Below are 22,988 nucleotides of genomic sequence, written 5' to 3' on the forward strand. Positions count from 1 at the left end.
TAATTGCCCTGATGAAGGGGAGGGGGAGCTGCAGGGGGGGGCTTTGCATGTAATCCCTACAGGTGTCAGCGGAGGCTCAGCGGAGATCAGGGTCTGTCATCAAATATTTATCTCTCCCACCCGCGCAGAGGTTAAAGGTCGCCGCTGGGGTGGGAGGCTGGGGGCGGTCAGCTAGGGCTCTCCTGGGGGTCCGGCGAGCGGAGTCCATCCATCATGGCTCAGCCAGAAGAGGCGGAACCGGAGCTGCCCTTTGCAGCTTGCAAGCTTCAGGAATTGGGAGGGGGGGGAGAGGGAGAATTAGACGCTGTAATGCCCCCCCCAGCTGGCCAAAGCCATACAGGGTTGCTCTGGGGCAGAGGAGGGGGCTGTCGCTGGAAGGAAAGAGAAGGGCCAGGAAGAAAGCCCATGGCTGGTTTTGGGGTTGTTGGTTTTTTTTGCCATGGCCAGAAACCCACCCTGGTGCTGGGGGGAGTAAGCAGCTGCCCCCTGCTCCCGAGAGGGTCTCGGTTCACCTCTGGACATCTTGGCTGGAAGAGAGTAGTAGATGGAAAAGAGCGAATAACACTTTTGAAAAGAGAAAGAGAAAAGAGAAATGAAGAGTAACTAGGCAGGACAGCAGAGAATGCTTAGTTTGATAGTTTTAATAGGATTTTATTTGTTGTTTTGAGTTTGGAGTGGGAGTTGCTCCGAGTTGGATAGAAGATGGGTGGCTGCATGAAAGAGAGAAAGAGAGAGAAAGAGAAGGGAGGGAGGGAGGGAGGGAGAAGAAAAGAAGGAAGGAAGGAAAATGGGTGGCTGCATGAAAGAGAGAGAGAGAAGGGAGGGAGGGAGGGAGAAGAAGAAGAAAAGAAGGAAGGAAGGAAGGAAGATGGGTGGCTGCATGAAAGAGAGAGAGAGAGAAAGGGAGAGAGAGAGAGAGGAAGGAGGGAGGGAGAAGAAGAAAAGAAGGAAGAAAGATGGGTGGCTGCATGAAAGAGAGAGAGAGAGACAGAGAGAGAAGGGAGGGAGGGAGGGAGGGAGGGAGAAGAAGAAAAGAAGGAAGGAAGGAAGATGGGTGGCTGCATGAAAGAGAGAGAGAGAAAGAAGAGAGGGAGGGAGGGAGGGAGAAGAAGAAGAAAAGGAAGGAAGGAAGGAAGATGGATGGCTGCATGAAAGAGAGAGAGAGAAAGGGAGAGAGAGAGAGAGAGGAGGGAGGGAGGGGAGGGAGAAGAAGAAAAGAAGGAAGGAAGATGGGTGGCTGCATGAGAGAGAGAGAGAGAGAGAAGGGAGGGAGGGAGGGAGAAGAAGAAGAAAAGAAAGAAGGAAGGAAGGAAGATGGGTGGCTGCATGAAAGAGAGAGAGAGAGAAAGGGAGAGAGAAGAAGAAAAGAAGATGGGTGGCTGCATGAAAGAAAGAGAAAAGAAAGAAAATGAAAAGGGGGAAGGAAGGAGTGGGAAGGAAGACAGGGAAGGAAGGATGGAAGGAATGGAATGAAGGGAGGGAGGGAGAAGAAGGATGGAAGAAGTAGAAGGAAGGAGATGGGAAGAAGGAAGGAAGGAAGGAAATGTAAAATTGATGATACTTAAATTCCCCAAAAAAACAATTTTATTAGTGAAGGTTTCCTCTCCCTCTCTCTCTCTCTCTCTCTCTCTCTCTCTCTCTCTCTCTCTCTCTCTCTCTGTGTTGTGAAGAAGAAGCCAGCTGGCCCAGAGGCTGCAACCATCTCTGGGGTGGGGGAAGGCTTGGAAATAGGGGGGGAGGACGGGAGGGCGTGCAGTAGGGCTGGGGGCCTTTAAGGTAGGAAAGGCAGCCTTTCCCTGCAGCTGCCTGGGGTGGATGTGGTCGGGAGACCACTAAGAGATCTGAGGATTGAATTCACTGAAAATTGAACAATCCCCCCCAAGGATGAGGGAACCCCCCCTCCCCCCACCTTGAGTAATGCAAAATGGGGGAGGGGTGTCCTGCATTTAGGATTAGAATTAGAAGCCTTTTTCTCTCTCCTGCTCCCAGGCCGCCTGTCTCATTGCGCAAAGCAAGCTCTCCCTGGCCTCTGCAGTTGCCCCTCCAGCTGCTCTTGGGGGGGGGGCTCTGTCAGCCCCCCCCCCCCCCCGGCCAATGATACCCACTGTTTTTTTACCCTCTGCAGCTCTACGAGTTGGACGGAGACCCCAAGCGGAAGGAATTTCTGGATGATCTCTTCAGCTTCATGCAGAAGAGAGGTGAGTGTGTGTGTGGGGTTCCTTCCTTCCTTCCTTCCTCCCTTCTCCCTTTCCTTTTTTTCTCCATCCCTCTCCCCTTACTTCTCCCTCTTTTCTTTTCTTTCCTCCATCCCTTTCCTTCCTCCCTCCCTCCCCTTTTCTTTCCTTCCTTCCTTCCTTCCTTCTCGCACTTTCATTTTCTTTCCTCCATCTCTCCTTCCTTCCTTCTCCCTCTTTCCTTTTCTCCCTCTTTCTCTTCTCTCCTTCCCTTTTTTCTTTCTTTCCCTCCATCCCTCCCCCCCTCCCTTCCTTCCTTCCTTCTCTGTTTTTCCTTTTCTTTTCTTTGCTCCATCCCTTTCCTTCCTCCCTCCCCTTTTCCTCCCTCCCTTCTTTCCTTCTCACACTTTCATCTTCTTTCCTCCCTCCCTCCCTTTTTCCTTCCTTCCTCCCTCCCTCCCTTCCTTCCTTCCCCATCCTTCCTTTCCTTTTCTTCCCTCCCTCCCATCCGAGAGCAATGCCTGCCTGCCCCTCCCACTTAATTAGCCCCCCATTAACCTCGGCCTTTGCCTGTCGGGCTGATCTAGCACAGCTTCATAGCTTCATCCCTTCAGCTGTTGGCAAAGGCTCTAATTGATGGCAACCTCTGGATTGGCGTCAGAGGCCGTGGGGGGGGGGGCAAGGGGGCCTCTATGGCTTGATGGGGGGGGCGAGGTCAGAGGTTAAAGCATTTATCGAATCCCCTCAATTGCTGGAGCTTCCTCTTCATCCCAATCGGCCGATAGATAACAAAACCCGGCACCGATTTCCAATGCGCCCGGAGGCCCCTCCATCAGGGCTGCCATTAAACGGCTTCGGGGCTGAATAAGGGGGCCCCCCCTCCACTCCAGGGCTGCCACAAGTGGGGTCAAAAAAGTCAAGATGGAGTCAAAACTTCCTCCGCTTGTCTCCCAATGCCAGCTAAGGACGCTATCGGGCAAGAGTGCCTCAGAGCTTATGCAGAATTCACTCATTACTCCCGCAGGCATGGGAAGAGGTGCGCAGCAAGAGGGGAGCGCTAAAGGCTAGCAACATAAATTTTGGGCTCCGTGAGAAATTTGTTAAGTGAGTTTGGCCCCATTTCACAACTTTTCTTGCTAAGTGAATCGCTTGCCGTCGTTAAGTGAGTAACCCCGTTGTTAAGTGAACCTGGCTCCCTCATTGCTGGTCAGAAGGTCGTAAAAGGGGATCACGTGACCCTGGGACACTGCAGAAGTCATGAATACGAGTCAGTTGCCAAGAGTTCAAATTTTGACTAGGGAGGGAGGAAGGAAGGGAGGAAGGAAAATATGAGAAAAAAAGGAGGGAGGGAGACAGGAAGGAAAATGGGAGAGAGGGAATAAGATAGGCAGGTCAGTGAAAAAAGGAAAGGAGGGAAAGAAAGAAGGAGGGAAACTGAGGGAAGGAGGAAGGAAGAAAGGAATGGAAGGAGGGATGGAGGAAAGTGAGGAAGGAAGTTTAGGGAGAGAGGAAGGGAGGAAGGAAAATGGGAGAGAGGGAATAAGATAGGCAGGTCAGTGAGGAAAAGGGAGGGAGGAAGAAGGAAGGAAGATGAGTGAGAAAATGCAATGAAGGAGGGAGGGAGGATGGAAGAGAGTGAGGGAGGGAGAAATGGAGGAAGGAAAATGGGAGAAAGAATAAGATAGCAGGTCAGTGAGGAAAAGGAAAGGAGGATGAGAAGGAGGAAGGGAGGGAAGGAGGGAGGAAGGAAGGAAGGAAGGAAGAGCTGAAGGAAGAGAGAGAAATAATGGAAGGAAGAGAAAGAAAAAAGAAGGAAGGAAAAGAGGAAGGAAGGAAAAGAACTGAAGGAAGAAAGAGAGAAATGATGGAAGGAAGGAAAAGAAAAAAGGAAGGAAGGAAAGAAGGGAGGGAGGAAGGAAGGAAAAGAACTGAAGGAAGGAAGAGAGAGAAATGACGGAAGGAAGAGAAAGAAAAAAAGAAGGAAGGAAAGAAGGAAGGAAGGAAGGGAGGGAGGGAGGGAGGAAGGAAAAGAACTGAAGGAAGGAAGAGAGAGAAATGATGGAAGGAAGAGAAAGAAAAAAAGGAAGGAAGGAAGGAAAGAAAGATGGATCTGGGCTACCTGCAGATGACAGCGGGGGGGGGGCCCCCCCAAGCTTCACAGCCCCCTCCCCCCCCCCCGTGCACCTGGCCCTCATTATTCTCCCTGAACTAATTAAGCGGCTTTCTCCTGCCTGCGATAAGGGTGCTAATTAAGAGCTTTTCTTGTGGCTCTACATCTATATTGGAAAGCCCTTTGTGAGGTTCCGGCAGGGGATCGAATCCCCCAGGGGGTGGGGTGGGGAATGCTGATTCTCCTGGGGGGGGGTCTGTTGATGCCCATCGATTGCCTCTAGGAGAGATAAGGGGCAAGGTGCCCACCCCCGCCCACCCCCTTTGCCTGAAGGAGAGAAATCACACTCAGCGGTCCTGGTTCTGGGAACGAGACCTGCTTTTCCGGCACAATTTGAACCTCACACCTGCGAGAAGCCGGGGGGGGCATGTCCCACCACCACCACTTATGCGCCAGCCTTCTTGGATTTCTTGTGCGCCCCCCCCCCCACCATGCTGGCTGGGGAGGATGGCCCTGCAGTTCCTGGCCTTTAGCGGGAGCAAAGCTGCTGTCATCCGTGCCCAAATTGGCATCTTATAGAATCGCAGGCCTGGAAGGGACCTTGGAGGTCTTCTAGTCCAACCCGCTGCCCAGGCAGAAGACCCTATGCCATTTCAGACTGTCCAGTCTCTTCTTGAAAAACTCCAGTGTTGGAGCACCTACAACTTCTGGTGGCAAGCTGTTCCATAGGTTAGTTGTCCTCACTGTCAGGAAATTTCTCCTTAATTCCAGGTTGCTTCTCTCCTTGATTATTTTCCATCCGTTGTTGTTGCTTCTTCTCCTACCTTCAGCGGCTTTGGAGAATAGGTTGACCCCTTCTTTTCTTTGTGGCAGCCCCTTAATTATGGGTTATGGCTTAATTATATTATGGCTGTGAACCGCCCTGAGTCCTTCGGGAGAAGGGCGGTATAAAAATCTAATAAATAAAAAAATAAAAAAATAAATTAATTATTGGAATACTGCTATCAGATCTCTCTTCCCCTTCATAAAAACACATTTCATACTCATTAATATTTCACTCCAATAAACAATCTTGCGAGCGTGACTTCCTGAGAACCCTGCAGAGTAGGCCGGCGTCAATACCCAGCCCACAGCTGGGAAGACTGAGAGAAAGGCAGCCAAAAATAGGTTGCTGGTGGTATAAATGAAAATAGTTGTCCCAAGAGGCCACTGGACTTTCTGGTTTTTCTTTGAAGACATTTTGCTTCTCATTCAAGAAGCTTCTTCAATTCTGACTGGAGGGAAATTTTGGGAAATTTCCAACCGATTTCCCAAAAATTGCAGATTACAGGAATCGTTTGCACCACTCAGGTGACCCTGAGGACACAGACAAACCTCTAAGTGGCCTCAAGGACCCTCTAACAGGATGCAGACCAGCTGTCTGCAAGGAGCATCAATGCTTCCATTCTCCACCATCCAGCCAGAGCTGAAGAAGCTTCTTGGAGGAGAAGTGAAACGTCTTCAAAGAAAAAACCAGAAAGTCCAGTTGCCTTTGAAAAAAAGGCCCCTTTGGGACAGCCATGAACCTGGATGACCGAGAAGCTCCATAGACAAATGAAAATGGAGTTGGCACCAGCAAGATCAGAAGCAGAGTGGAATTGACACCAGAACTGTGTAAATTACACAACCGAAGTTTTATCTCCAACTGGGGACTTCCGGTCGACTGTTTCCATGCTATTCACAGCATCCTTTTTCCCCACGACGGCTGGAGGGGTTAAACGAGGAAGTAGCATGGACTCATTACATAGACCAGGGATCTCCAACCTTGGTCCCTTTAAGCTTTGCTGGCTGAGGGACTCTGGGAGTTGAAGTCCACAAGTCTTAAAGGGACCAACGTTGGAGACCCCTGACATAGACTACAGGATTTTAATGTTTCCTTTCATGGATTGCAGGCACTCCTTGATTTATGGCCACAATGGAGCCCCAGATTTTCTGTCGCTAAGCAAGGCAGTTGTTAAGTGAATTTTGCCTCGTGTTACGGCTTCTCTTGCCCCGGTTGTTAATTCAGTCGCATGGGGTTCTTAAGTGAATCTGGCTTCCCAAATGGATTTGCTGGTCAGAAGGTCGCAAAAGGAGATCACAGGGCCCCGGGACACTGCAACCGTCATAAATGCGAGTCAATTGCCAAGCGTCGGAATATGGATCCCTTCACCCTGGGGAGGCCCCAGCGGTCGTAAGTGTGAAAACCGGTCCTAACTTAAGACACTTTTTTCAGTGCCATTACAACCTCGAACGGTCACTAAGCGAATCCTGGTAAGTCGAGGACTTCCTGCACGTTTGAGACGAGTCGTGCCTGAGAATGCTCCATGAGAGCTAGAAACTTGCTTTCGGAGCAGCCTTCGGGAAGCCAGGCTGGTCTTTCTCATGGTTGCCTCTACTTCAGAACTCGCCCCCTCCATCCCCCACTTGTGACTCACAGCCGCAAATTTGTCGGTCCTGCCACAATCACCGCATTGCTGGGCGATGATGCTACCGGGGAAGAACAGGTTGTGTGTGTGTGTGTGTGTTTTTTTTACAATATTTACCCAGGCTGGGTGTTTCCGGAGCAACTGGTTCTCCCTGATCTTCCTCCCCCTGCAAGGCCGCCCCCCCTTTTTTGGGGGAGGGTTGGGGGCTCAAAGGGGGAGGAGGGTCCCAAGTAGAGGTGTAGAAGGGGCTGCTCCTTGTCCTGCACCCCTCCCTGGCTCTGGAATGAGTCTGGGGGTCTGCCCCTCCCCTTTCCTTGGCTCAGGAGGTCTCCTTCCCCCACCCACCCACCCCTGCTCAGCCCTGGGTGGGTTGGTTGACCCTTGGCAGACAAGTGGCCTCTCCAGGACTGACCAGGCCGGTCCAGCCTGTCCGGCCAGTGGCTGCTTCTCTCTTGGCCCTTCCCAAAGCCCTGAGGAGCTTCTCTCTTTTGCAGAAGGGGGACCCTCTGCAGGCCACAAAGGCATCTGCACTTCTGTGTGTGTGTTTGTGTGTGTGTGTAGTGTGTTGCTCCTCCACCATCCAGGGCCTGGTTCTTTATCAGCCCGCTTGGACGGAGGGCTTAGTTTCGGCTTGCAGAGGCGGGAGGTTCCCCCCCTCCCCAAGAGCACTTCTGTAAGAATGAAAACTGGACTCCTCCTCATCTCGAAAGAGAGCGGGACCTGAACGAGGGGTCTTTGGTACTCTCTGAGTTGGGTCGTTTTCTTGCAGACCTTTCATGACCTAACTAGGTAACACCAACAGTGTTATAAGGAAGAGGGGTATGTGGAAAGGTGGAGAACAAAGAGGAAGAGGAGGAGGAGGAGAAAGAGAAAGAGGAGGATGAGGAGGATTGAGGGGTCCTTGATGGTCTGTGAGCTTGGTTGTTTTCTTGAAGACATTTCATGACCCAACTAGGTAACATCTTCAGAGCTAGAAGGGGCTTGTATAAAAACAGAGAGCAACCCCTTTCCCTTCAACCACTGATGATGTTACCTTGTTGGGTCATGAAATGTCTGCAAGAAAACAACCAAGCTCACAGACCATCAAGGACTCCTCCTCCTCCTCCTCCTCCTCCTCCTCCTCCTCCTCCTCCTCCTCCTCCTCTCTCCATTTCCATAAAAACAACATGTCTAAATAAAATGCCCACCCAGGTTCTCTGCCTAGGCCAGGAATGTCTAGCCCTGGCCACTTTAAAAGTTGGGGATTTCAACTCCCAGAATTCCCCAGCCAGGATGGGACTTAAAACCCCCCACGGCCATTGGCACCCAACTCCGTACGGACCATTTCTTCCCAAACACTCACCTGCAAACCCCTTTCGGCCTGAACCCCCAGACGAAGGCAGCCGCCCCATTGTTGCAACCGCGAACCCCAAGCCGGCTGCCTGAGTACAAAACACAAACCCCCTTTTTTCCCTGCCCTGCCATTCTTGCAACGCTCGCCGTTTCTCTTTATCTTCACTCGCGTTTATCTTTATCTGTTTTACACTTTTTTAAAACACAAAACGGCCGGAACGAGCAGCCGGGAAAGAATAAAGCAAGTCATTTTTCAAACTGATGAAGAATATCCCAGCCAATAAGATGCCCATAAATTAGGGGAGCTGAGTCTCTGCTCCAAATAGATGGGGCTTCGATCGCCCCCACCCCAACCCCCCAGGTCTGGCTCCTGGAAGAAAAGAAGGTATAAATTAAAAGCTTTTCTTTGTGTTTCGAATTTGGCAGCTGCTCCCTTGCTCGTCCGGGGTTCATTTTGAGGAACTGGGCAATTCCCGAGCCGCCTCTTCCCCCTTGTCACCGGAGAGATGCTGGGTTTTGGAGTTCATTTGGACTACCCAATGTTAGAAATGTCTCCTGCTTGGGTGGGGGGGTTGGACTAGATGACCTACAAGGTCCCTTCCGACTCATTATTCTGTTCTGTCCTGCCTTCAGGTGCTTTGGAGCAGGGGTCTCCAACCTTGGTCCCTTTAAAACTTGTGGACTTCAACTCCCAGAGTTCCTCAGCCAGCTTTGCTTAAAGTCTTAAAGGGACCAAGGTTGGAGACCCCTGCCCTAAGATATTGAAACTTTGCTATCATGTCTCCCCTAGTCCTTCTTTTAAATTAAACATACCCAATTCCTGCAACTGTTCTTTATACGTTTTAGGCTCCAGTCCCCTACCTAATCCTCTTTGTTGCTCTTCTCTGCACTCTTTCCAGAGTCTCAATATCCTTTTTACATCGTGGCAACCAAAACTGGATGCAGGATTCCAAGTGTGGCCTTATCAGGGCCTTATAAAATGGTATTAAGACTTCACGGGATCTTGGGAATTTCTCCTTAGTTCTGATTTGTTTCTCTCCTTGACTAGTTTCCATCCGTTGCTTCTTGTCCTGCCTACTTTGGAGAATAGGTTGGCCTCCTGTTCTCTGTAACAGCCCCATAAATATTGGAAGATGCTATCCTGTCCCCCTAGTCCTTCTTCTTTTTTTGGGGGGGGGGAATTAAACTAGACATACCCATTCTTGCAAATGTTCTTCGTCTCTTTTATCCTCCAGTCCTCTTAATCCTCTTTCTTGCTCTTCTCTGCACCCTTTCCAGAGCCCCAACATATTGTTTTGTATTGTGGTGACCGAAATTGGATCTCCCTCTGTCTCTCTCCCTCCAACTGCAACAGTGCGATGGACATCCTATAAATTTAATTAATAAATGCACCTTCACCTTGACTTGTAGGCAGCCTTTAGCTAAAGAGAAGTGAGCTATGGATAGTCCTATTGGAGGCTCTCAGCCAGGGAAAGCTTCATTCCCCAAAAACACGCATGGCTGGAGATCGTATCGCCTCCTCCCACCCCAGTTTCCCTCTAGTACAGTGGTTTCTCAACCTTTATAGTGCTGCAATCCCTTTAATACAATTCCCCACAATGTGGCGACCCCTTTAATACAATTCCCCACGATGTAGCGACCCCCAACCGTAAAATTATTTTTGTTTTGAATTTATCGCGCCTGAAGCCGTCTTGGCTAGCGATCTGAACTGCTTGCGATTGCCTTGAGGACGGAGGCATTAAAGCGGAGACTCCTCCCCTGTTAAGTTTATCGCGCCTGAAGCCAGATTAGGCTAGCGATTGGGAGTGATTGCAGCTGGCTTGAGAGGGAGACATCAGAGCAAAGATTTCTCTCTTTTTTAATTCATCGCGCCTGAAGCCGAATTCGGCTAGCGATTTGAAGAGCCTGCAGCTGGCTTGTGGAGTCAACCATTGGAGCGCGATTCTTTGACTCGCAAGTATACTTCCCATATTTCCGATGGTCTTAGGCGACCCCTGGAAAATCGTCATTCAACCCCCAACGGGGTCCCGACCCACAAGTTGAGAACCGCTGCTCTAGTAATCCATCAATCAGGCCTGTGTGATCAATTATCTGTAGCCCCAAAGGATGGGAATGCAGAATGGGGATACAGGGAACCCTCATCTGAGGGGCTCCTACAAAAGACTAGGTGGCTCCATGGCTCAGACACTGAGCTTGTCGATCCGAAAGGTCGGCAGTTCGGCGGTTCAAATCCCTAGTACAGGTTTCCTGCGTGAGCAGGGGGTTGGACTAGATGACCTCCAAGGTCCCTTCTAACTCTGTTGCTGTTACAAGACGAAGGGGGTCAAGCTGTTCTCCAAAGCCCCTGAGGGCAGGACAAGAAGCAACGGATGGAAACTAATCAAGGAGAGAAGCAACTTAGAACCAAGGAGGAATTTCCTGACAGTGAGGGCAATTAACCGGTGGAACAGCTTGCCACCAGAAGTTATGGGTGCTCCATCACTTGAGGTTTTCAAGAAGAGATTGGACAAGCATTGGTCTGAAATGGGTATAGGATTTCCTGCTTGAGCAGGGGGCTGGACTAGAAGACCTCCATGGTCCCTTCCAATTCTATTATTCTATGCTCTAATTTACAACCGTTCATTTAGTAACGGTTCAAATTACAACAGCACTGAAAAAAGTGACTTACGACCAGTTTTCACACTTAACGACCATTGCAGGTTCCCCATGGGATCCAAATTTGGGCGCTTGGCAACTGGCATGTATTCATGACGGTTGCAGTGCTCCGGGGTCACGTGATTGAGATTTTTAAAGAGTCCCATGCCAGGTTCACTCAATGTCAGCACAATTCGTTTAACAACTTCAGGCATTTTCTGGCAGACGTTTCGTGACCCAACTATGGAACAGCATCAGGGCCAGGCATGAAACCTTGGCCAGAAAACTACCAAGGACACTTCCTTTCAACCAATATGAGCTACATATTTTCTCCTTTATTTTCCCTTTTCTAAGTTTGTGCCCCTCAGCGAAGGAGGGGAACTGGAAATCAGCCTCTCTCTCTCTCCCTCCCTTCCTTCCTTCTTCCTTCTTTCTTTCTTTTTCTTCTTTCTCTTTTTCCTCCTTCCTTCCTTCCTTCCCTCCTTCCCTCCCTCCCTCCTTCCTTCCTTCCTTCCTTCTTTCTCGTCTTTCTTTCTCTTTCTTAATTCTCTCTCTCTCTCTCTCTCTTCCTTCCTTCCTTCTTTTCTCTTCTTTCTCTCTTTCTCTTTCTCCTTCCTTCCTTCTTCCTTCATTTTTTTCTTTCTTTTTTCTTTCTCTTCTTTCTTTCTTTCTCTTTCTTAATTCTCTTTCTCTTTTTCCCTTTTTCTCTTTTTCCCTCTTTCTCCCTCTCCTTCCTTCCTTCCTTCCTTTCTCTCTCTCTTTCTTTCTCTTTTTCTTTCTCTCTTCCTTCCTTTCTTTTTCCTTCCTTTCTTCTTTCTTTCTCTTCTTTTTTTCTTTCTTTCTCTTTCTTAAGTCTCTTTCTCTCTGTTTTCTCTTTTTCTCTTTCTCCCTTTCCTTCCTTCCTTTCTATTTCTTCTTTATCTCTTCTTCTTTTCTTTCTTTCTATCTTTCTTCTTCTCTTTCTCTTTTCTTTTCTCTTTCTCCTTTTCTTCCTTCCTTTCTATTTCTTCTTTCTCTTTCTTTTCTCTTTCTTTTCTCTCTTCCTTCCTTTCTTTTCCTTCCTTTCTTCTTTCTTTCTTTTCTTTCTTTTCTCTTTCTCTTTCTTAAGTCTCTTTCTCTCTGTTTTCTTTTCTTTTCTCTCTCTTTCCTTCCTTCCTTTCTATTTCTTCTTTATCTCTTCTTCTTTTCTTTCTTTCTATCTTTCTTCTTCTCTTTCTCTTTTCTTTTTCTCTTTCTCCCTTTTCTTCCTTCCTTTCTATTTCTTCTTTCTCTCTTACTTCTTCTTTTCTTTCTTTCTATCTTTCTGACTTCTCTTTCGCTTTCCCTTTTCTTTTTCTCTTTCTCCCTCTCTTCTTCCTTCCTTCCTTCCTTCTCTCTCTCTCTCTCTCTCTCTCTCTCTCTTTCACTCTCTCATTCTCTTTCTTTTTCTCTTTCTTTTTCCCATTTCAACTCTGGGCAGCTTGCCATTCAATAAATATACCAACAATGCAAACAGGGGCAACTTGTTAAAAACAATAAAAAGCATCTAAACTAAATTTACACAGCATTGCTGTGCTGGGGTTGGGGTGGGGCTGAATTTCTTTTTTTAAATTAAAAAAGAAAGACAGAGCAATTTTAAAAAAATCAGCCCCAAATCACGGCCAGTCGTGATGTGCTAGGAGTTGAAGTCCTTCCCATCTTCAAGTGGCCGAAGTGAGAAGCTGCTTCTGTTTCTAAACCTTTTCCTGTGCGGTGCCCGTCTTTCTCCCTCCCAGGGACCCCCGTGAACCGGATCCCCATCATGGCCAAGCAGGTGCTGGATCTCTACTCGCTCTATCGGCTGGTGACCGAGAAAGGAGGCCTGGTGGAGGTGATCAACAAGAAGATCTGGCGGGAGATCACCAAAGGCTTGAATCTGCCCACCTCCATCACCAGCGCAGCCTTCACGCTCCGCACACAGTGAGTCACGGCGGCCGGGAGGGGGGGGCTCTGTGTTCCCGGAACACGCTTGAGACAGGTTGGCTGAGCATTGGGCCTTACAGGAAACCAAAGTGGAGATTTTGAAGGCTGAGGAGAGCAAGGATCTCTTTACACGGGCATAGAACACGGAATCGTAGGATTCCGGAAGGGACTTTGGAGGTCTTCTACTCCAATCCCTGCTCAAGCAAGAGGGCCGATGCTATCTTGGACAATGGTTGTCCAATCTTCTCTTGAAGACCTCCAGGGATGGAGCACCTACAACTTCCGGAGGCAAGCCATTCCACTGAGTTAATTAACAGAATAATAGAGTTGGAAGGGACCCCCCACCCAAGCAAGAGACCCTACACCAATTCAGACAAATGGCTGTCCAACCTCTTCTTAAAAGCCTCCAGTGATGGAGCATTCATAATTTCTGGAGGCAAGTCGTTCCACTGGTTAATTGTTCTCACTGTCGGGGAAATTCCTCCTTAGTTCTAGATTGCTTTTCTCCTTGATTAGTTTCCACCCGTTGCTTTTTGTCCTGTCTTCAGGTGCTTTGCAGAATAGCTGGACCCTCTCCTCTTCGTGGCAGCCCCTCAAATATTGGAAGATGCTCTCATGTCACCCTAGTCCTTCTTTTCATGAAATTAGATAGATTGAATTCCTGCAACCCTCCATCATATGTTATAACAGTCCCCTAATTTGTTGCTCTTCTCTGCACAATGAGTTGTGATGAGAGATTTAAGTTGGTTTTAGAGAAATCTGGGAAGGACCAAGCCATGGATGGGGAGACTTAGAAAAGTTGAAGCCCTTTTGGGTTGAAGCCCTCTTGGTGTGCAACCGCTCTGGCTGCATGTGTTAAGCTACAAATGCAAGAAAGAGTGAGTGAGTGAGTGAGTGAGGGAAAGAGAGAGAGAGAGAGAGAGAGAGAGAGAGAGGGAGGGAGGGAGGTATTTGATTAATTCATTTGATTGTAATTGATGTGACACCCATTGTAGACTTCAAGCATGAGCAGCAGTAAAAAACCTTGAAACGTTGTTTGACATGTGCATGGCTTTTCATACGAAGAACCCGGTTCCATTCCTGGATGTTTTCAGGAAGAGACTGGACTGGACTAGAAGACCTCCAGAGTCCCTTCCAACTTTATTATTCCGTTAATTAACCCAGTGAAACAGCTTCCCTCCAGAAGATGTGGGTGCTCCATCACTGGAGATTTTCAAGAAAAGACTGGACAACCATTTGTAATACTATAAGGTCTCCTGCTTGAGCGGGGGTTGGACTAGAAGACCTCCAAGGTCCCTTCCAGCCCTGTGATTCTATGTTCTGTGTCCATGTAGCATCTCAGCTGTGGCGATGGAAAGTGGTCCCTGCCAACCTCTCTGCTTCTCCTCACAGGTACATGAAGTACCTCTACCCTTACGAATGCGACAAGCGGGGGCTGAGCTCTCCCGGCGAGCTGCAAGCCGCCATCGACAGCAACCGGCGGGAAGGGAGGCGGCAGATGTTCGGGGCCACCCTGTTCAGCTACTCGCCCACGGGCACGCCGGCCACCCTCGCTTCCCCCAAGATCCCTCTGCCCTCCCTCACCATCGCCACCCACAACGGGAGCCAGATCGGACAAGTCCGCGCCGTCAAAAATGGTGAGAGGCTGAGACTGCTTTGAGTGTGTGGGAGGGAGGGAAGGAGAGGATCTCCAGGGGAGGGGGGCCAAGGCAGAGGTCAGGGGTGAAAGGCTGAACCTCTGCAGGAAAATACCCCCTTTTGGGGGGTACAGGTAGTTCTGAACGACCACAGTTGAGCCCATCATTTCCATTGCTAGGCGAGACGATTGCTAAGTGAGTTTTCCTCCATTTTACGACCTGTCTTGCCACTGTTGTTAAGTGAATCCCTGCAGCTGTTACATTAGCCACCCGGTTGTTAAATGAATCTGGCTTCCCTTTGCTTGTCAGAAGGTCACTGTTCTGTCTCCTTCCCCACTTCAGACCCACGAGCTGGCCTTCAGCCAGTGGATTCACGGCTCTTATCAGTCCTGGCAGAGAAATCGTAGCTGCCTGCCAAAGTTCAGACAAATGACTCACGTAGCAAGACTTTCAGCTCTTTTTGAAACGGTTTAGCTAAACTTTGCTTCCCGTGGAGTAAGAGGAGTCCCAAAGCTCCTTATATATCCTGTGGGGTGGGGCTCCTGCCCCACCCTTCCTTTTGATGACGCCGCCTCTCTAATCTTCTAAAGCGTGGGTCAAGCCAAGCTTGATTATTATTATTATCAGCTGGGTCTGAAGGCGTAGCCTGAGGAAGGGAGGAATCAGGGGATGACGGCCTCATTACGTCCTCCGACTGATCTGGTTCTGGCTCCTGGAGCCGAGCCACAGGAATTGGTGCTCCTGAGGTAAGCCTTACCGGCCCTTCCCCCTCACTTTCGGAGTCACTTTCGGGCATGGGGCCAGGTTCGGGGCTGGAGTCACAACAGTCGCAAAAGGGGGATCACGTGACCCCCCGGGATACTGCGACCGTCATAAATATGAGTCAGTTGCCAAGTGGCCGAATTTTGATCACGGGGAGGTTTCCACGTCTTAAGCGTGTAAAAAAAAATTGTCATTGGACACTTTTTCAGTGGTGGGGTAACTTCGAACGGTCACTAAACGAACGGTTGCAAGGGTGGGCTGCTGGGGGTTCGCAGGGGTTCGGGAGAACCTCTAGCTAAGATTCTGTGCAGTTCGGAGAACCCCCAAATCCCCCTCCTGGCTGGCCCCGCCCACCCTGCTCCTCCCCTCCAATGAGTCCTCACACTGCCTGTTTAGGATGCAGGTAAGTGCAGGGAGCGCGTGGAGGCTCGGGGAGGGTGAAAAACGGGCCTACCGGAAGTTCAGGGAGGCTGGAAACGGGCCCATTTCTGGTCTCCAGAAGGCCTCCGGAACCTGGGGAGACCGTTTTAACCCTCCCGGAGGCTTCAGGAAAGCATCCAGAGCCCAGGAGGCTGACTAGGCCACGCCCACTGTGGCCACGCCCACCCAGCAACCGGGCAGAGAACCCCTTGCTCAAATTTTTGAAGCCCACCCCTGAACGGTCGTAAGTTTTGTATGAAACCTCTTGGTTCGCCTGTCCCACCCCGACCTTCCCTCCAGGGACTGGGGTGGGGTTGGCGTGAAAACCTCCTGCGTCAAATCACTTCTTTCGAAAGTAAATCTAAACTCAAAAAAAAAGGACCTCGAGGGGAAGAAAGAGCCGCATTGACTGGTTTTGATCTCTTTTAATTGCATTCCAGGCTGTTCCTTGATCAAAGCTCAGCCCTGAATGCACCAAAATAAATAAATAAACTTGGAAAAGGACACGCGGGGCTTTTTTCCCCTTGCAAACCCAATTTTTTCTCGCAGCCTTCGGCAGGTCAGCAGAACTCCGAAACTATCGTCTGTTCCTTATTCGGTGCAGTCCCCCTCCGTTATGGGGGCTGGGAAGGGCCCATATTTTTCTATCTTTTTTTCTCAGCACTGCAGACTAATTGCTGGAAGGGGATATTGTCAGACGCTTAAACACAACCACAATCACTCCACGCACACGTGGACACGTATGACTAGTTTTTCTTTTTCTTTCTTTTTCTTCCCCCCCCCTTAATTACTTGCATAGGGATTATTCTTTATACTATTTATGTTGTTTGTATTTTTTTGTCATGGGTTGCACCAGTGAGGCTAAAACCAGTTTCGTTGTATACATGATGTACAATGACAACAAAGGCTATACTATACTATTTGTAGCTCAGGGTGAGCTCTGCGGCTTGGTGATTTTCTTGCAGACGTTTCATGACCCAACTAGGGAACATCATCAGGGCTATGGCGGGGGGTGCTCTCTGTTCTTGGTTGGTTACTAATTCAGTAAACAACAGCCTAATCATGGAATCACCAAGATTACGGACGACAGAGAACGAGGTGGCTGGATGGAGTCACTGAAGCAGTAGGCATGAGTTTAAATGGACTCCAGAGGATGGTAGAGGACAGGAAGGCCTGGAGGAATGTTGTCCATGGGGTCACGATGGGTCGGACACGACTTCACAACTAACAGCAACAACAAAGAGATGAATAGATAGATTGATTGCTAAACCAGGGGTCTCCAACCTTGGCAACTTTAAGACTTGTGGACTTCAACTCCCAGAATACCTCAGCCAGCAAAGCTAAATAACGGAATAACAGAGTTGGAAGGGATTTTGGAGATCTTCTAGTCCAACCTCTGCTTAAACAGGAAACCATACCAAATGATGATAGATAGATAGATAGATAGATAGATAGATAGATAGATAGATAGATAGATAGATAGATAGATAGATAGATAGATAGAGATAGCTAGCTACATATAGATCAATAGGTGATTGATAAATGAAGGATAGATAATACTGTAGATAGATATAGACAGACATAAATGATAGAAAGATAGATGATGATAGATGACAGAATAGATGTATATGATGAATGATGAATGGTCAGATAGAAGATGATACCATGATGATGATGATGATGATGATAGGTAGGTAGGTAGGTAGGTAGGTAGATAGGGAGAGAGAGAGAGAGATACAAAGATAGATGAAAGATACAAAGATAGATAGATAGATAGATAGATAGATAGATAGATAGATAGATAGATAGATGAAAGATACAAAGATAGATAGATAAAAAGATAGATGATAGATAGATGATATGATAGATAGATAGATAGATAGATAGATAGATAGATAGATAGATAGATATAGATACAGACAGCCAAGAGATTCTGCACCTTTGTTGTCCTCTGTTGACCCCTCCCCTCCCCTCCTCCTCCTCCTCCCTTGCAGAAGAGAGTCTCCTGTCGTCTGGGGTGCCCAGCCGCATTGCCATACCCGTCAGCCTAGCCGGGCATCACCTGGTGGCAGCACAAGCCGCAGCTTCTCAGGCAGCCGCCCTGGAGCAGTTGCGGGAGAAGCTGGAGACCAGCGAGCCCCCGGAGAAGAAGATGGCGCTGATGGCCGAAGAGCAGCAGCGCCTGGTCCAGCAGGCTCTTCAGCAGAACCTCTTGGCTATGGCCTCCCAGTTCCCGGTCAACATCAAGGTCAACAGCCGCGGAGGTGAGTTCCTCCTCTGTCACTTTCGGGGAAAGGGAAGAACATCTCCGTTGAGTTCTGCTTTGGCCCAAGGGCAGCTGGGAAGTGTAGTTGGGTGTGGGAGACTGTGGAACCTATTCCCACCAGGCCGATCGCCATTCCCTAGTTCTTTGCACTCTCTGTGGGAAAAAATTATTTGGGGATTGTTGGAGAGCAACCATCCCAGTGCTGTGACCGAGGCCCAAGTAGTGATTACTAAACACAATTCAGTCCTCAACAAACTCATTTTATTAAAACAGCTGAGAATTCATTCATTCTCAGCTTCGTCCAAAACAAAATTCTTCATAACCAGTCCCTCGGCCTTATCACCAACCTTTGATGTCTTTGGCAACCTGCCAAAGGCTTTTCTTGGCAAAAGCCCCACAAAGTTCAAGAGACGCTGACAAGAAGCATGGAAATCAATGTTGCTTTTCTACAAAGAACCCAACGGCTTGTTGCTGCTCTTTTAAGCCTTATGGGAGTGGCCAATCATCTCCTGGCCTTACTCCCGAGTCGTCCTTTTTGCTTCAGCTGCTCTTGCCTTCTGGCAGCTCTTCGCATGTGTGCACTAGGAACAGACTCCTTTTCCTCTCCCTCTCTGCTGTCCACCTTCTGGAGGTTCCAGAGTCCGTGCATCGCTCCCAGATGGCCCTGGCCCCATCTCTGCCTCTGATGCAGAGCCCTCATCCGGGCCTTCCCCTGACTCAAGGACTAGCCCATTGTCCTCCCAACCTCCTCACTGTCTGACTCCACTGCCAGCTCCGTGGGCTGCTGGCCGACCACAACACTCAATTGGGCAGAAGGTTCAAGCAGGGATGTAGCCTAGACTCACTAGTTAAAGGTAAAGGTTCCCCTCGCACATATGTGCTAGTCATTCCCGACTCTAGGGGGCGGTGCTTATCTCCATTTCAAAGCCGAAGTGCCAGCACTGTCTTAAGACGTCTCTGTGGTCATGTGGCCGGCATGACTAAACACCGAAGGTGCACAGAGCGCTGTTACCTTCCCACCAAAGATGGTCCCTATTTTTCTACTTGCATTTTTTATGTGCTTTCGAACTGCTAGGTTGGCAGAAGCTGGGACAAGGAACGGGAGCTTACCCCATTACGCGGCACTAGGGATTCGAACTGCTGAACTGCCGAACTTTCGACCGACAAGCTGAACATCTTAGCCACTGATCCACCGTGTCCCTTCTAGACATAAACATAAGAGGGCAAGGACTGACCCTCCCGAATATTTCTGAGCTTTATCTGGTCTTTCCCAGGTAAAAGCTGCCGGCCTGGAGAAGATTCCTGTATTATAGGCAGTAAACAATAAAGTAGCTGGTGTCAGGGTCCCAAATAACACATCCACAGCAAAGAGAACTCCGAGGCAAGCATATTCCGCAAAGAACAATTTATTGGGCTAGGTCCTATTGGCACACACCTGGTGAAAACCGGCTCTAAAGGTTCCCGCTGGTTTCCGCCTAATTAAAAGTAAAAGTTTGTCACTTCCCCAAAGTCACCGATCACATGGTCCAATCAGCATACAGTCCAGTTGCTCGGTGACCTCCGTCTCCTCCTTCTGAACACCTGCATGCCGTAGGTTCGCCATCATCGCTCTATTTCATAATTTCTTCGATATTAAGTAATTTTTGTCCCGCAGCAATTAGGCCATGGCGAATTGTCTCGGATCGAGTTGGCTGTGGTGAGTTGTGCTAGACCCCATCCATCCTTCCTCCTGTTAACCCTGAAGTTGACCTGACCAGAGCTATATTGGAGCTTCAGTGTTGCCCCGCTGGAGCTGAGGGACAGGGAAGGGAGGGGATTAGAGATAGAGGAGTTTGTGTAGCCAAAACAAAGTCTCTTGAGAACCAAGGACATTCTCACACCCCGACCGTGTGAAGGAGGGAGGCCTCCAGACAATTAGACAGCATATTGATTGGCCCATGTGACAGACTGTTTGGGGTTTGGGAAAAACTTTCTCTTTTTCACTAGGTGAAAACCGCGGGAACTTTCAGAGTCGGTTTTCACCAGATATGTTCCAATATGATATTTTCAATAAAGCTATCCTTTATTGGGAATTTGCCTGCCTGGGAGTTTTTGCTAGCTATGGATCTATTACTTGGAACCATTGGTGGGTTGCTACCAGTTCAGGAGAGCCGGTAGCAGAGATGTTGTTCTGACAGCGAACCGGTTCGCTTCGACCGTCATCTGGGCCCTCCTGCCCGACCCTGCGCTATACCTACCATTATTCCTTTGTTTTTAGCCCAGCTGGAAGGCACGGCAGAGCGGATTGCAATGCCTCAGCTGTTCAGTAAGTCAATGCGCTTGCGCGAAGCACAAGTTTGGCGTGCGTGAGAACGAAGCGAGCACGTACGCGCCGATCCCGCACAAAGTGCGTGCGCAAAGCGAACCGGTGGTAGAACCCACCACCGCTTGGAACCCTGACACCTCCGTCGTTCTGCCTTCCTCACTCCCCTTCTCTGTTTTCTTCCAGATGACAGACAGGAGACGGCATTGAATCTGTCGACCAACGGCATTAGCAGCATCAACATGTCGATAGAAATAAACGGTGTTGTCTACACAGGTAAAGAGCGCCCCTCCCCCCTCTTTGTGTGAACGCAGGCTGCAAAGCAATCGCTTTCCCTCCCGCCTGGGGTTTTTTCCTGATCATCAGTGCAGGAGACCGAGAGAGGTAGCAGCTGAGGAATTGCTAGCTTTGGAAGAGGAGGTGCTAAATGACAGATTTGGGGGTGTGGGGGGGCGGGATGGCTTGTGGGGCAAGCAGGTTCCAGGATCAACCCATTTTTTTCTGGCATAGCATGAAGTAGGGTTTCCCAGCCTCCGGAACTTTAAGATGTGTGGCTGGCTGGGGAATTCTGGGAGTTGAAGTCCAGACGTCTCGAAGTTCACCAGAGTTGCTAGCTAGGAATCTTGGGTTGCCTCCAAAGCCCATTGGCTCAGTTTGTGGGCCATATATTGGGGGGGGAAAGGGGTACATTCCACGTTAAGCAAGGCAGCATAAATAAGAGCCAGTTTAGTGCAGTGATAAGGCCCTTTGGTTAAACCCTTCAGCTAAGAAACTGGGAGACTATGGCGTCTAGTCCTGCCTTCGGCACAAAGCCAAATAGGTGATTTTCAGCCAGCCATTTTTCGCTCTATCCTAGGAAAGAGGCAATGGCAGACAAGCTTGGCAAGAAAGCCACAGGGACTTGCTCAGCCAGTCATTGAGAATTAAATGGTGCCAATAAAGGATAATATTTGTAGCTCAGGGTTGAAATAAAGAGTCCTTGGTCCTCTCTGAGCTTGGTGGTTTTCTGGCAGACGTTTCATGACCCAACTAGGTAACATCTTTGGGGCTAGAATGGAGTGGGGTTTGTGGAGAGGAGGAGGTGGTGAGGACTGTGGGGTCCTTGGTATTCTCTGAGTTTGGTTGTTTGATGTTTCCTGACCTAACTAGGGAACATCATCAGTGCTAGAAGGAAGATGGGGAGGAGGAGGAGGAGAAGGAGGAGACTGTGGGGTCCTTGGTGCTCTCTATGCTTAGTGGTTTCCTTGTAGATTTCATGACTCAACTAAGGAACATCATCAGTGCTAGAAGGGAGAGGGGTTTGCTGTCTGTTCATATAGAAGTGGTCTGGCTGGAAGAAAATATTTGTAGCTCAGGGTTGAAATGAGGGGTCCACCAAGGAATCAATTAAATGGAAGAAAATAAAAAGACCAGGACCCTTAGGGACAAACTATCCAATTTAAAAATCCCAAATGTTGACCTCTGACCCCATAGCACTGTGGTAGGTCAGTGGCCAATTAAGGGCAGCGCCCACTAGGGTGCTGGAATGTGGAGATGGGCTTCCAAAGACCAGAGCCTGGATTTGGGCAGGTGTGAGCAGTAGTTGTTATGTCTGCTGATCACCTCCAACTTGCACTGCCTTAGCACCTCTCTTGTTCCGACAGGTGTGTTGTTTGCCAGACGATCGGGCCTCCTGGGCACTGCGGGAGGCGCCCACAGCCACGCCACCACAGGGATGCCACCGAGTCCGCTATTCTCCGCCACATCTCGGGGACGTGCTCCGGCCAGCAGCTCGCCCTGAGAGGAGAAGCCCTGCGACCTGTCCTCCACCCCTCGGACAACGGCCTCCACTCTGCCATCCTGCGTAGGGACCTCGTAGGGGCATCTGCGTTCTTGGTTCAGGGTGGCAAGGGGTGAAGCCCCCCCAGCCCTGGAGTGGCTTGGAGAGGGACTTCGGGGCAGGGCGAAGGACAGAATGAAGAGACACTGGGGCACTGAGGAGGACATAGGTTTGAGAAGGAGGTGGTAGAGGGAGCTGATTGTCCAGTGGAATGGCGTGGCTCCAGAGGTTGTAGGTGCTCCATCACTGGAGGTTTTGAAGAAGAGATTGGACAACCATTTGTCTGAAATGGTATAGGGTCTCCTGTTCAAGCAGACTAGAAGACCTCCAAGGTCCCTTCCAACTCTGGTTTTCTATTAATCAGTGGGACGGCTTGCCTCCAGAAGTTGTGGGTGCTCCATCAGTGGAGGTTTTCAAGAAAAGATTGCGCAATCTTGTTATTCTGGAGCCATGGTGGACTAGCGAACCATGGTTATGGCTTCTTCACCTGCATTGATTTCCTTGGTTGTGGTTGAATGTTGGGCACCAGTTGGGTTCTTCCAAGGACTTGATGGCAGTTAGGAGTCTTTAACTGGAACAGGGTTCGATCTCCTTCCTTGCCTTCTCCACCATTCCCTGCCCAGACTTAGGTCCATGCTCTTTACACCCTTCCTCCATTTCCCACTCTTCACCACTACAGAGTCCCACCCCAATTCTGGGATTGTACAGTCACCAATTCTTTGCACATTCACCCCAGGGTCTATGGCTCAGCCCAACAGTAGTTGGGACTGGCAACTACTCAAAGATCTTCTCAAAGATCAAAGAAGAACAGTGGTTGGAACTCCTCAAACCACTCAAAGAACCACTCAAGATCAGTCAGAGATCTTGGGGAAGGTACAGCTGTTTGATAGTGATAGTGGGGCGATTAAATCTCATGGTGTGTTAGTTCTAGTGACAGCTGCATGGAACTCCTATCGAAGGCATCTTAGATAGAACCAGCATGGGTGGAAAAATTGTTAGATGATCAGCAGGACATATGAATGTCAGGCTTATGGAATGGACCAAGGCAAGGAGGAAGCTTTTTAAAGAGAGATCCAACCTAGAAGGAAGGAGAAATTTCCTGACAGTGAGAACTATTAATCAATGGAATGACTTGCTTCTCAAG

At 49.3% G+C, this 22,988-nt stretch overlaps 1 protein-coding gene across 1 annotated transcript in view; it reads left to right on the top strand.

Annotated features, from left to right (window-relative positions):
* Window positions 1-22,288, top strand: part of ARID3C (AT-rich interaction domain 3C) — a 100,706-nt gene extending 78,418 nt beyond the window's left edge. Inside the window, exons 4-9 of the mRNA XM_058168111.1 lie at window positions 2,126-2,198; window positions 12,452-12,635; window positions 14,031-14,275; window positions 17,452-17,721; window positions 20,212-20,301; window positions 21,669-22,288. Coding sequence (XP_058024094.1) covers window positions 2,126-2,198; window positions 12,452-12,635; window positions 14,031-14,275; window positions 17,452-17,721; window positions 20,212-20,301; window positions 21,669-21,805 — 999 coding nt within the window. The 3' untranslated portion in view covers window positions 21,806-22,288. The remainder of the gene's footprint in view (window positions 1-2,125; window positions 2,199-12,451; window positions 12,636-14,030; window positions 14,276-17,451; window positions 17,722-20,211; window positions 20,302-21,668) is intronic.
* Window positions 22,289-22,988: the final 700 nt, after the last annotated feature.

This window comes from Ahaetulla prasina, chromosome 2 (genome assembly GCF_028640845.1).
Source record: "Ahaetulla prasina isolate Xishuangbanna chromosome 2, ASM2864084v1, whole genome shotgun sequence".
Taxonomy (NCBI): domain Eukaryota; kingdom Metazoa; phylum Chordata; class Lepidosauria; order Squamata; family Colubridae; genus Ahaetulla; species Ahaetulla prasina.